Here is a 12,457-nt window from a genome sequence, read left to right as displayed (position 1 = left end):
TTATTGTCGGTAACGTATATACATATATATATATATATATATATATATATACATATATATATATACATATATATATATGTATATATACGTACATGCGTACGCATTCTCGTGAGCGATCCTCCACAAACGAGCCGCTCTTCCCCGCGCGCGCGCGCGTCTGTATCTCTCGCGGTTATAACTCGCGCGAGAGAGGATCGGAGTAACGTAACGCGTTTTGACACGAGAACGCGTCCATCGACACACGGCGCGATGGACCAACGGATGATGGATACGCCTACTCTTGATATTTCGGTGATCAATAACGCGCCTCTCGGTGCCATTCGTGCCCGAAGGTGGGAACCATTATTCACCCGTGCAGTCGCCGGTGAATAAATAATTTACCTCGTCATACCAGCGCCATCAGACTTCGCGGCGGCGTCGGCGACGTTCTCTCGTTGCTTCTCTCTCACTTTCTTTCTTCCTCTCTCCCGACACTCTTTGTGTTACCGATAATATAAAGGTATGCGCGCGATTCGGTCTCTTCTCGGGTAGGTACATCATCGAAAACGATACGCATGTGGAGAGACGCGAAGCGAGACTTATCTCTCTCTTCTTCTATCCTTTCCGATGTTCGACGACTCGATGTGTGTCGAGAGGGCCTTCGAGGCTGCCGCGACTTTGAATGGCACGGTCGATTTATCTCCTTTACGCGAGACCATCAACGCGCATATCGGTATATACGACTCGTGTGCGTAAACGCGTGCGTCTGTGTGTAATACTCGCGCTCGTGCGTGAATGCGTCGTTTGGTTACTACACACACACACACACACACCTACACACGTAAAATAACGAAAAGCTGTCCGCGGTGTGGTCACTATTTGGGAGCATGATCGGTAGTTTCGATTCTCTTTCAGTTCGGGATCCGATACATTATTAACTCCGACGATAATTAGCGTCTAATTAACGATCGGCACGCGGTATGTATATATATATATATATATATATATATATATATACGCACGCTACTTTTAATTCCGTTCCGCCTCGAAATTTCTTCTTTTTTTTTTTCATGAAATGCACTTATCGTCGCTATGAATTCTCATGCGGTGTCAAACATACACGTGCAGTATCACGTTTCAATCAATTTTCTCGCGTACTCTACTTCGTGTCTTGTAATTCGTTCGATGTTTTCCGGAAAAAATTTGCAGCCATTTTTTAAATACACAATGTAATTTAATTTAACTTAGCAGTATATTTTATAATCGTACTCTGAAATTGAAGCGGTAGTCGTTAGCGTTTTACTTTCTTTAAATTTACTAAACTAGCACAACACAGGCGCGCGCTACGCGCACGCTATTGTTATTTTTATTTAACGTGTTGTCAGTGAACACAACCTGTCACCGCGATGACAGATAGTATATACGTCTTATAAACCATATATATATAATACACATATGAGAAATGTCAGAAATAATAACTATTTTTTGAGTTTGATTTTTATGCGTTATTTCTGACATTTGTCATATGTGTATTATATATATATATGGTTTATAAGACGTATATACCGTAATCACGTGACCGAAGTCAGTAACACCGCCGCGGTCGCGCGGCCGAGGTCAGTGACCCCGCCAAGGCCGCGCGGCCGAGGTCAGTGACCCCGCCAAGGCCGCGCGGCGGAGGTCAGTGACATTACTCTGTAGTATGTATATAATACATATAATATAATATAAAGTATAATATTATAAATATATAATAAATTATATGTATAATACGTATTATTTAATGTTATATATAATATAAATTACAGTCACGTTATTTTCACGTGTTGTTTTTCTACTCTTTCCTGTCACGTGACTTTAGTTACGTTTTTAATTTTCTCTACATATACGACGAACTGTCTCAAAAAATCGCTTTTCATTATTTACTCTCTTGATCTTACCAATTTGATTCAACTCGATCAACCAACCAACCAATCGGTAACGCGGAAAAGAGGCAACAATCAAGATCGATAGAATCGATTCTGATTATTTGCACACGCTTTTTCTGGTAGGATGATCAAATTGATGTTTTTTACACAGTGTTTACTGCCGTCGATCTTGTTTTTAGATTAATATTTTAAATATCATTGTCACACAGTCGTTAATGAAGATCCAAAACAATTGAATCGAAACGTTTGAAATAATAAGTTGATATAATTAATAAGTTAATAAATACATAGATACTCGATCAATCTCTGTATATTAACTCGCATTAGTCTTGAAACTTGGATTTTTTCTTTTCGCGATCTAATTTAACTCATTAATACTCAGTGGCAATTTAAGTTTTAATTCAATTTTTACGTCTATATTGTTCTCCTTCTCGATTATCTCGGTTTTTAATTTGTTTACTTCAGTAAAAACCGCGGGTACGCACACTTGAACTCTCAGAGACTAAGGTGTGAAGCTCGGGATTGTAATAAATATTTGTAATAAATAAACGAGTGCAAAATTACGTCGGCTCTGACTCTCGGAAATCGCCGTATATAATTATATCTCGGTTGACTGACTCATACGCGCAGCATTATCTCGTAGGAGGACCGAGACGCATTCATATAGATCTATAAAACCTAAACAGCCATAAAACAACCTCCAGGGTGGCCTTGTCTTGATCCTAGATTTACGCGTATTAAAAGGGAATTACAATATTAATAAGGCTGCTTTAATGGGCCAGCGGCCTTCATGTCAAAAACGTCCGCCTTCGGCCAGAGAGGAACCTATATTGCCTTCCTCTTTGAAACTCGTTACGATTTTGAGTGCTCCAGTGCCGACTTGGAACGGAGCAGCCGTAAATATCGACGAAAAATATCATTTATCGTTATTCACACGTGTTATTGCCTCGCTTACGATATATCATTTCGATCACGTCCACGTTTAGAAAAATTATTTCTCTCTCTTTTTACTTTTACCATTTCTCACTAATGTTGTCGCTGTCTCTCTGTGCCTGAATATTGACAAAAATATATCGAAAACGCGCGAAAGACAGTTAGAAAATATTATGGATGTTAATCGAGTTCAGATGGAGAAAGACGGTCTGTGACATTTCGAATTTCAAACTAATGGCAATTAAAATATGGTAAGCAGCTACTCCCTTTCCTTCTCTCTCTCTCTCTCTCTCCCTCTTTTTCTCTTTTTCTTAATATCCCCCACACATACACACACGTGCGTATATATACGCATATAATACGCATATAATACGGGTCCAAAAAAGACTCGCAGTATTTTATATTTAACGCGAAACCGTAACTCGCCGTGTGGCTGCCGCTTCTATCCTCTCTGTTATATTCTTTTTCTTCGTTTTTGATTTATAGATAATTTATTGCGGCTATGGTCGCCGCGCGCTTCTTCGACTGCACATGTGCGCGTAGACCCGTGTGATTATTAGTCCGTGTAGATCGGTTCGTTTTGACGACGCGCGCGAATGATGAAAATATGCGACTCGCCTTCCGAAATACTTCAGATACTCGAACACAATACGTGTCTTTTTTAATTCAAAGGTAACGAGTTCTCGCGCGTGTAAAAATATTCCGAAAAATTGCAACTTTGTTTGACTTTTCTTTACAATCATAAATACAACTACGTACGAGAAGTACGTAAGACTGTTTCTTAACTCTTTATTCGCGAAACAAAAAAAAAAAAACAATTAATATCCGTTTCTCATCCTGTCAAGTTATAAAGTTAATACACCAGAACAGAGAGAAATTCCTCGAACACCGACACGCCGATCAAACTAATATTTGCAACGTCACACGGCGCAATTATCATTAGCGCAGCATCGTACACAAGGTAACTATGAAACGTATCTCTCCCGGTATATCACATAATGACAAACTAATAACAAACGAACTTGCGCGAGCCGCTCGTTTTCACCGGGTTTCCAAGTATATATATCGCGTGCTAAAAGTGCCTCTTACGTTAACACTCGCGCGCGCACAAGCAGATGCCAGGTATTCACGAGAACCCGCTTCTCTCTCTCTCTTTCTCTGGGCCCGTTATTAAAGTGCGTGTATTTCACGGGAAACGTTTACGAGCAAAAACCCAACGGCGCCATTATAGATACCTCCATTTTTACTGCGCTTTAAGAATCGTTTGCATAGTTGATTACGAAACCGGGAGAGAAAGAGAGAGCGTGCGAGCCAGAAGCGCAATTTGCACATATCGCACTTTGAAAGGGATAGGACCTTCTTTTCTTCTTTTTTTTTTTTTTGTTTAATAACTCCGCACCTCGATAAACACAGAAGAAAGAGGTGCAAATATACTTCGGGAAGAAGACTTCGGTAGAAGTCAATCTCTTTGCACATGAACGTGTAACCACTTTTGCGCAATATATATACACGAAAGTCTCGCTTGCTCGGCCGAAAATTCGTCGAGAAGAAGCAATTTGCGCGCAAGCGGAAAAGAAAAAGCGGAAGAAACGCGGGAATAATCGAGGAGCCTCTCCTGATTCGCAAGCTCGAGCGGAGGGTATTCGGGAGCGAAATGGCAAAGGAGTCACAAACGGCAATCACAGCGCTAAGTGCTAACCCAATCAAGCAACCGCCTTCTCTCTGCCTCGGTCCGTCTCTTCCCTCCCGGTTTCCGCAATGTCTACTACTTCAAGGAGAGCCCTATCCTTCGTCTCTCAAATTATGCTCTTCGTCGTTCGCCACCTCATCGCATGCGGCGCGCAGGAAACTTTCTACGGGAATCTTTTCTTGAAATCAACACTAATGTAGAGAAACTCTTCCTTAAGTTTTCTCAAAATCTTTTCGCATTATTGCTGAATCTTAAATCTCTAAAGAGATGTCTTGTCTCTCCGCGTACGTATTTCTCTTTTAGAATATTTACGAGAGTTTTTTTTTTTATTTCATACTGATAACAACTTGAAAATCATAAATTGTGGGATCAAGTCTATGCAAGTCTTTTGTTCAAGTTGTATCTTTCACAGCTTTCACTTTCGGTTCGCAAACAGTGCACGTCTTTCATTGACGGTTGCACTGACGTGCTGCTAAACCACCGTGGCGACCATGCATGTCGCAAGCTCGAGCTGCTCGAGATTTCAACGATCAGACGGAAACTAGTTCATATGACGAGACTTGGACTGTTTGCGAGAAAAAATTCGAACTTTCACTCGAATTAATTTCTCGAAGTCTGATACAGTTTATTTTTCGATCGATAAACATATGATTTTATAAGAGTATTTATACAATCGAAAGTAAGAAAAACATGTGACTTTTTTCGTACACGACTGCATTCGTCGCGCAAAAATATTAGATAAACATATTTCTCTCTCTCTTCTCTCTCTCTCTCTCTCCTGGTTATCTCCTCTCATTGTCAAAAGAACATATATCGCGGACGGACGTGCACGGAGCCGGACGCGAGAGATCCTTCGTTCTCTCCTCTCGCGCGTATCCTCTTCTCTTTTCTCCTATATCATTCTTTCCCCCTTTCATAGTTCATATATCAAACGCTTAGGCAAGGCGGCGACACATAAATACCGGTACGCGGTATATAAAAGCCCGCACCTCGGCAGGGTATATCCCCGCCGTGTGGCTCTCGGAGCCTGCAGTAGATAAAATATATTAACCCGCCTCGCGCGGCTGCGCGAGACCGTGCTGGCCGCGTGGGTTTCACGATTTTCGGGGACACTTCTCTCTTCTCTCCCTCTCTTCTCGTCTCTCTCTTTTTCAGCTTCTTCCTCGCCTCCTCGAAATGACTTACGACGAGCGGCGTGCTTTAAGTTTCTACCACTCCCCGTTCGTGTGCGTCGCACGGGATTACACAGCAACCGCGGAAAAAAAATCATATATTGCATCTATAATAATAAATAAATACGCGAGAGGAAAAACTCGATATATATATATGTATTCCGACGTGTGGAACATTTCGAGCTTGTATTTCTCTTTCGAGCTCCACATCGTGCGTTTTCCTAATTCGAGAAATGTTTACTGACGCGACTATTTCTCGCGTGTTATTCGTTTTCCCCCGGGGCTCCCTTGTATTACACGCCGAAATTAGATCGTTTGTATCGTTTGCAATGGTAACGCGACCGCGTGCCATTCTAAGGACGACAATGAGGAGCAAAGAGATAGAGAGAGAGAGAGAGAGAGAGAGAGAGAGAGAGAGAGAAGGATCGTCGACCGAGCTCCGTTGCTCCCTGGAGGTGATCGGATTATAGCGGAAACTCCAGAAACGAGGAACACGTTCCTGCCGTCGAACTCGCGTACGCGCGTGACACGGGTAGCGAAACGCCGACATAAGGCATTGTTAGCGTCTCCGGCAAACCCCGGAACAAGCTCTCGGGGTCAAATGCTGTTAGCGCGCTATCGAACTTGCCTCGTCGATATATGCCCCCGTCGTCTTCTCCCGGTTAAGCGCATTACGCTACCCTATACCGGATACGAAACGATCATTATCGCCCGCGAATACGTGTTACAATCCGATTCCGAGCGCATTCGGCGGCTTGCTCATTTCACAAAAGAAAATAAATAAGTAACTCGCTATATATGTATATATATTTTATATCTTCGCAAATAAAAAATACAATAAAATTACATTAATTAATATGTGTACAATCGCTACAACTGCTATTTATATCTACGTATATGTTTAAGTTGTTACGTTTAAAGAGCGGGGAGAAAAAATTTTGCGCGCTTATCGCGTCGTCGAGGATCGAAGATAACGAGAAGGGCGCATCGCGCACGGTGTGTATCCCGCGATATTCAGCGAAGGAGATCGGCAGATTATCGGCGCGCAATGCCCGAAGCGGCAATTAAAACCGTTTGTCGTTTCATCGCCGAAGATAAATTCATAAGGGAGTCCACGGGACGTAAAGGTACGTGTGAAGCCTCCGCAGTGCGCGGGCGCTCTCCGAGTGTGTATCTGGTGTGGTGTGTGTGTGTGTGTGTGTGTATGTGTGTCGTGCGCGGCGCGACGCATCGATGATTTACATAACCGTGATACTTGCCCGGGTACCTATACGCTCTCTTAAGAATCACTATAAATATGCCGAGGATGGTTTAATATGCGGTAGCCCTTTAATTTATAACAACTTATTAAATAAAGGCCCGCGGCCATTTACGCCGCGCCCGCGTGGAAGTGAAATCGCCACCGGCCTCCCGATCTTGCTCTGATCGACCGCGATAAATAAACAGAACCGAATCCCCTATACCCTCTATTACTCGTTTATCGAGTCATTTATCGACCTCGCGAGAATTCGCTCTGCTATTATCTGCATCCTTGCGACATTTCTGCGCGACGTGCTCCCGATATTATATACGACGGCATTGATCCGCGGCACCGACGTCTAAACGTGAGAACGCACGAGCGTATCTCCCGTTATCGTATGGGTACGTCGACGCGGCTCGATGCACAATTGCGCACTGCCTGCGGCTATAGAAAACTATTTAGTCTCCCCGGGATTCTCTCTATTCGGGGCGCGTGGCTGCGCCGTTTAATAGGTGCATTCCGCTTCACGTAGCAGCGGAACGTGCGACCCGAATTTGTTCTCTCGGTGTCGCGCGCGCCCTACACGGTCGTGGATGAATTTTGCGTCGAGCAAAAAATCAGAAACATCGGTGAAAAAAAAAAATAAAATAAAAGATCGTTTGTTACAAGGTAGACGGTTGAGAAATTAATGAAAGAACCGGAATTAAAAAAAAAAAAAAAAAGAAAACATAGTCGAATAACGCTGACAAATCCGGAACACCCTGCACACATATGCTGTCTGCGAAAGTATATCTCCGATGAGTTTGAGGAGAATTAGCCGCCGCGCCGATTAATTTCGATACGTCGACGCCGTAGGCGATTGGGGTGGTGATCCCTTTCGACGCTTAATTGGCTCGGCTACGCTCGGTTCTCGCTGCTGTCGTGATCGAAGCGACTCGTCAATGTAACAAACATCCCTTACCGGGCAAGTTAACGCGGGGGGGGGGGATGCAAGTTACCTACCTACACTCGCGGTGAGATTATGCGCGCAAATTGCAAGAACGGATGATCACGCGATCGAGATAATTCGTAAAGATACGAATTCTTATCGGATTCTGTTATCTTTATGGACGAAAGAAGCGCGACACAGAAACGCGCGTCTCCCACGTGAATCTTGCATCATATCTCGGGTTAAAACCCGGGATGCTGTGTGTCGGTTTAGCGGTCTCGTATCTGCGGAATCTCTCTCGTGTCGCACACGTGCGACGCACCTTACCAACCTTACGCCGAACCGGCTCACCCTCCGCCCGCGTCACATACACGCCGTCCGTTTCTCGGATAGTCCCCTTTTAGGACTGCTGTGCGGGGCGTGAACTCACATTCACGCACGCCCACGCACGAAGGGATGATAACTGTTGCGGGGTCACTCGATACGACGACGACGACGACGACAGCGGCGGCAGCGACGGCGGCGACGAGGTCGCACACAATCTGCCGCGCCACTTCCCCCTCGCCTCGTTCACAACGTCAATGTGTAACAACCCTTACCGACACGGATGGCTCCCTCTGTTGGGGTTGCACAATCGCGCCCTGATTGATAATTTATACGGTGCGTGCAGGTTATTTGATTATCCACCTCCAGCTGGGCGGCTCGGCTCTTCGTGCTCTCCGCGCGGGACAAAATTTTGCTCGCCTCCTTTTGCTGCTGCGCGCCTCTCTTCCGTTTTTTTCGGAGCGCGCCGCGCTCTTCTCCTCCGACACGTTGTTTTGCGTCCGTATTCTCTCGCGCTTCTCCTCCGCGATGATTAAAGATCGAAACACGATGCAAGATATATAAAAATACAACGTCCGAAACTGGTATAATCTCAATATAGGAACATGTTACAAATGCGAAGAAAAACCTAACCGATTTTTGCGAGAGACTTTGTTGTTCCTCCTCTCGACGCGAGAACAATTTTTATTATTGAAATCGGATTGTGTCGGTCGAAAGCGAGAGAACAAAGTAATAAAAAAAAAAAAAAAAAATCAAAATATTCGGCTTACGCTTGTCTGAATTGAATCGACGTGGCGTTTTACGCGCGGGGATCGCGGAGGGTTGCGTGATGTTGTTGTTTGAGTGCACGCCGGGTGTAAGGGTAAATACGGACAATTACATATTTTCCCTTCTGATCCTGAGATCGCGCGGCCCCCAGCGAGAATCGCGACGTACATATACAGCATTATACGTAGGCCGTTCATCTCTGTATGGGGTGGTTACGCAAGCGGGGGTTGTGACATGCGGGCGAAGTGACTGTGCTGTGACAGAATCGTCGACAGGGGGACGGCGCTCTACGTTGATGGCATAATTGGTATCATTCGGGGGCCTTCTTTTGAGGTGACCCATCGCGTCGCGGAGTCCTATTACGCGACGTGCGCAATTATGCGCGTCTCGTTCCATGCGGTTACACATTCCCCGATGTACATTCAACTTCGTATATTTATTTATTCAATCAAGACGTACAAATAAAAATATCTGTCGACAAGAGTTGCGCAGTGATCGATTTATTTTTTCTCTCTTTTCCCCAAAATTTATTTTCAAATTAAACATATCTATGGCGTACGCAAGAGAAAGACACATTGTGGTTGAAGATACTTTTTTTCACACATTTTATCTCGTTTCACAAATAAATATATAGGACAATTTTAAAGAGATAATATTTTTTCATGATACTTTAATCTTACCTAGTGTACTTGTATATTTTTGCTTGTTTCGTTGCAACGTCCTTTTCGCGTTCGAAATCTCCATTTTTTTCGCATCGGAAGATGCCGGTTGATGCTCCGTAATGAATAATCCTGATGTGAGGTTGTTGCTGCGTTTTACGTTACCGCGATCTGCGGTTCTTCTCACGGTGTGTTCTTCTGCAATTTGTTTGCAAATTTCATCGTCTATCTTGTTCGAAAGATTATTGCGAATTCGCGGAATCTCGATGTTCACTTGTTCTCGATTAGCATCCTCGTTCGTTATGTCATTTTCAGTACGCGTCGTGGCAGGTTCTCTCGTTCTCAGACGCTTCCACGTTCTTACGGGTAACTTGGAAGTAAATTTCCATTTTTTCTCTCTTTCTATGTCTACGAGCGGCAAAGTATCTGTTCTTTTTAAAGAGAATACCCGTTTGTTTGTTGCCGCTCTTTCTTCCAGCGACGATCGTGAAGCGGCACTGATGTTGGCGCGATCAATTTTATTGTTCTCGCAATTTCCGCGATGAGTATTACTTCTTTCCTTCGCCGCGTACGTGCGTTCGTTGATCTTTAAATTCACGACGCGCTTATTTGTTCTTACAGGCCGGCGGCTCGTTTCACCGGGAGATTTATTGGTGACTTTCTTTATGAACTTGTTGTCTTTGTGAATTGATCGTTGACAACGATCTTCCCTCGAGCTCGTTCGGGCGGAAGTCACATTTGCGGTTTCTCCCGTTCTCTCGTCTGTCGGAAGGTTAACATTGAACTTTCTTCTTTCGACTGCCGAACGTGGCCTCGTATTGGTTGAAGCTACTTGAAAGAAAGAGATGGACAAAGTAAAAATAATAAATAAAAATAATAAATAAAATGTAAACTAAAATAATAAGAGAAAAATGTAACTAAACTAAAATTTCTGCAGACATCTGCTGCTTATATCGCGTCGAGCTTCTTTCCGACAATATAAATAATCGACGTAAAAAAAAAAAAAAAAAAAAAAAAAGAAATCCTTGCGTTTTATAATTCTCACCATTTTCCGCGGCACACACGTTCGAGGATCGTTCATCGATGGATGTTTGCGCCGATTGAACGCGCGGTGAATTCGCGATTGGTGCGTTCGATTGCAATATTTTAGACTTCCTCGTTACCGAGCCGCTTCTCGAAGCTCGATATCTCGCAGGTTTTGGCGATAAATTTTCTTGACTGTTTTCCAGCCGCGGTTCTTTGGACTCTTCTTCTCTTTCTGAGTTAATATTCTCTTCGTTCTCTCTGTTCCGCTGCATATAGAAGTTACGCAATTTTTTTTTTACCGGCACTTCTCGCAATTCATTTTTCAATATCGTCGAATCTGAGGATATCAATTCTTCACCACTCGTGTCATTTTCCCACGAAACAGAGTCCGAAAAATCATCACTCTTCAAAGACGTAGAGAATTCTGAAAATATTTAACGCCTCTTTAAAAGCATCTGCAGTATGTTGAATTAAAAACTATTGCCCACATCCAATTGTATTTTCTAATATAAAATACGAATTACTGGAAATTTGGAAGTCTTTCTTACATATATTTTTTTTTAACAAAACTGCACCTGCGTTGCGATTTAAAATCTCGTTTATCCTCTTCGTTCGGCTTTTGTGATTTTCGCGAGGAATTTCTTCGTTGTCGATAAACCATCGCGGAAAATTGTTCTCTCTTTGGTACGCGCGATTAGGCGAAAATTCGAGATCTCTCGAATAATTTTGTTTTACGTTCCGTGGAAAATATTCTCTTCGAGAACGTTCGGCAATTACGTTCCGCAGATCGCCAAATTGCGCATAACAATCATTTTTATATCGAACCCCAGTGTTATTTCGCGGAAGATCATTGTACGCGTTGTCCTCCACATAGGAATCGTAATCCAGATCAGCCATGTACACGTCGTCGTAATTCAGATCGCGTCGTTGCGCTTTTGCGCTCTCAACGTACTTGCCGTTTCTGCGCTATCGAATCGATCGAAAGATCGTGAAAGCGCCAAATTCGCGGGTGCTTTTAATTATGTATCGCTTACTTTAAAATGATTTGAAGCGATGGTGAAACTTGTCGGTCTTTCGTTACGCCATTTGGCGGTTCTGCGAGCCGACCGGAAGTTCTCGGCTCCTCCGCGACGCCGCTCGAACGCGCTACGTGGAAAATGTCCGGAAAACGCGCTTTCCGTGTCGCAACCGACATCTGTCAATTCCACAATTGTGCCCGGGCTGTTGTAATCGGGAGATCGAAAAATCGGTAGAATTGGTTCCGCGTCGTCCACGATAAGAAACATCGAATTTTTGAGAAACGTTTCCATGCTTGATTTTTTTAGTTATAAAAATATCACATGCTCTGAAAAAACGTGCTTTTTGCATCAAACTTGCGAAATAAATTTCTTTTTTTTTTTTTATATGTATGTTTGAAAGTAAATATTTGTATCTTTGAAAGAATGAGTTGTGTTTGACTTTCTTCAAATTTAAATAATTTGCGTATAAGTATAGAATATTTCGAGTGTCATTAATAATTTTAATTTACTTATTTCTTGCAAGTCTCAAGTGAAATGGTAAAAATATGTCCAGTGACGGCATTGATGTATTTCTTGTCGGACATGATTCTTACGCCACGAAACAACGTGTTTTGCATTTTTCCACCGTTAAAGAATGCACAGATGTAGATATTTTGTTGTAAAAATTTAATTTTGACATTTTCGTTCTTACATCGCTGCGAAATGAAGCCGAATGAATCAAGCGGCGAAGAGAAGCTCCGATTCGACAATTTCGAATGGCCGTAAACTACAGCAATTGCCATCTAGCGGTG

General features: G+C 43.1%; 1 protein-coding gene across 2 annotated transcripts; it reads right to left on the bottom strand.

The window, feature by feature from the left end:
• Window positions 1-9,469: 9,469 nt before the first annotated feature.
• On the bottom strand, window positions 9,470-12,384 carry LOC109855538. Of its 2 annotated transcripts, none has more exons than XM_020429916.1 (5): window positions 12,176-12,384; window positions 11,682-11,992; window positions 11,223-11,613; window positions 10,667-11,071; window positions 9,470-10,452 (listed from the first exon to the last, which is right to left on the bottom strand). In XM_020429916.1, exons 2-5 carry the CDS (start codon window positions 11,955-11,957, stop codon window positions 9,623-9,625), a joined length of 1,902 nt encoding a protein of 633 aa, XP_020285505.1. In that variant the 5' UTR covers window positions 11,958-11,992; window positions 12,176-12,384; the 3' UTR covers window positions 9,470-9,622. The 2 variants fall into 2 exon arrangements, with proteins under 2 accessions (XP_020285505.1, XP_020285506.1); XM_020429917.1 differs by having other exon boundaries at window positions 9,470-10,449.
• Window positions 12,385-12,457: the final 73 nt, after the last annotated feature.

The sequence above is a fragment of the Pseudomyrmex gracilis genome, unplaced genomic scaffold, assembly GCF_002006095.1.
Source record: "Pseudomyrmex gracilis isolate BER0280 unplaced genomic scaffold, ASM200609v1 scaffold_92, whole genome shotgun sequence".
NCBI lineage: Eukaryota > Metazoa > Arthropoda > Insecta > Hymenoptera > Formicidae > Pseudomyrmex > Pseudomyrmex gracilis.
This window is presented reverse-complemented; position numbering and strand designations above follow the sequence as displayed.

Coding starts and splice junctions, on each gene's coding strand:
- LOC109855538 (XM_020429916.1), bottom strand. CDS start 11,957: ATGGAAACGTTTCTCAAAAATTCGATGTTTCTTATCGTGGACGACGCG. Junction 11,614..11,681: donor TCGCTTCAAATCATTTTAAA/GTAAGCGATACA, acceptor TCGATTCGATAG/CGCAGAAACGGCAAGTACGT. Junction 10,453..10,666: donor CGTGTGTGCCGCGGAAAATG/GTGAGAATTATA, acceptor CTTTCTTTCAAG/TAGCTTCAACCAATACGAGG.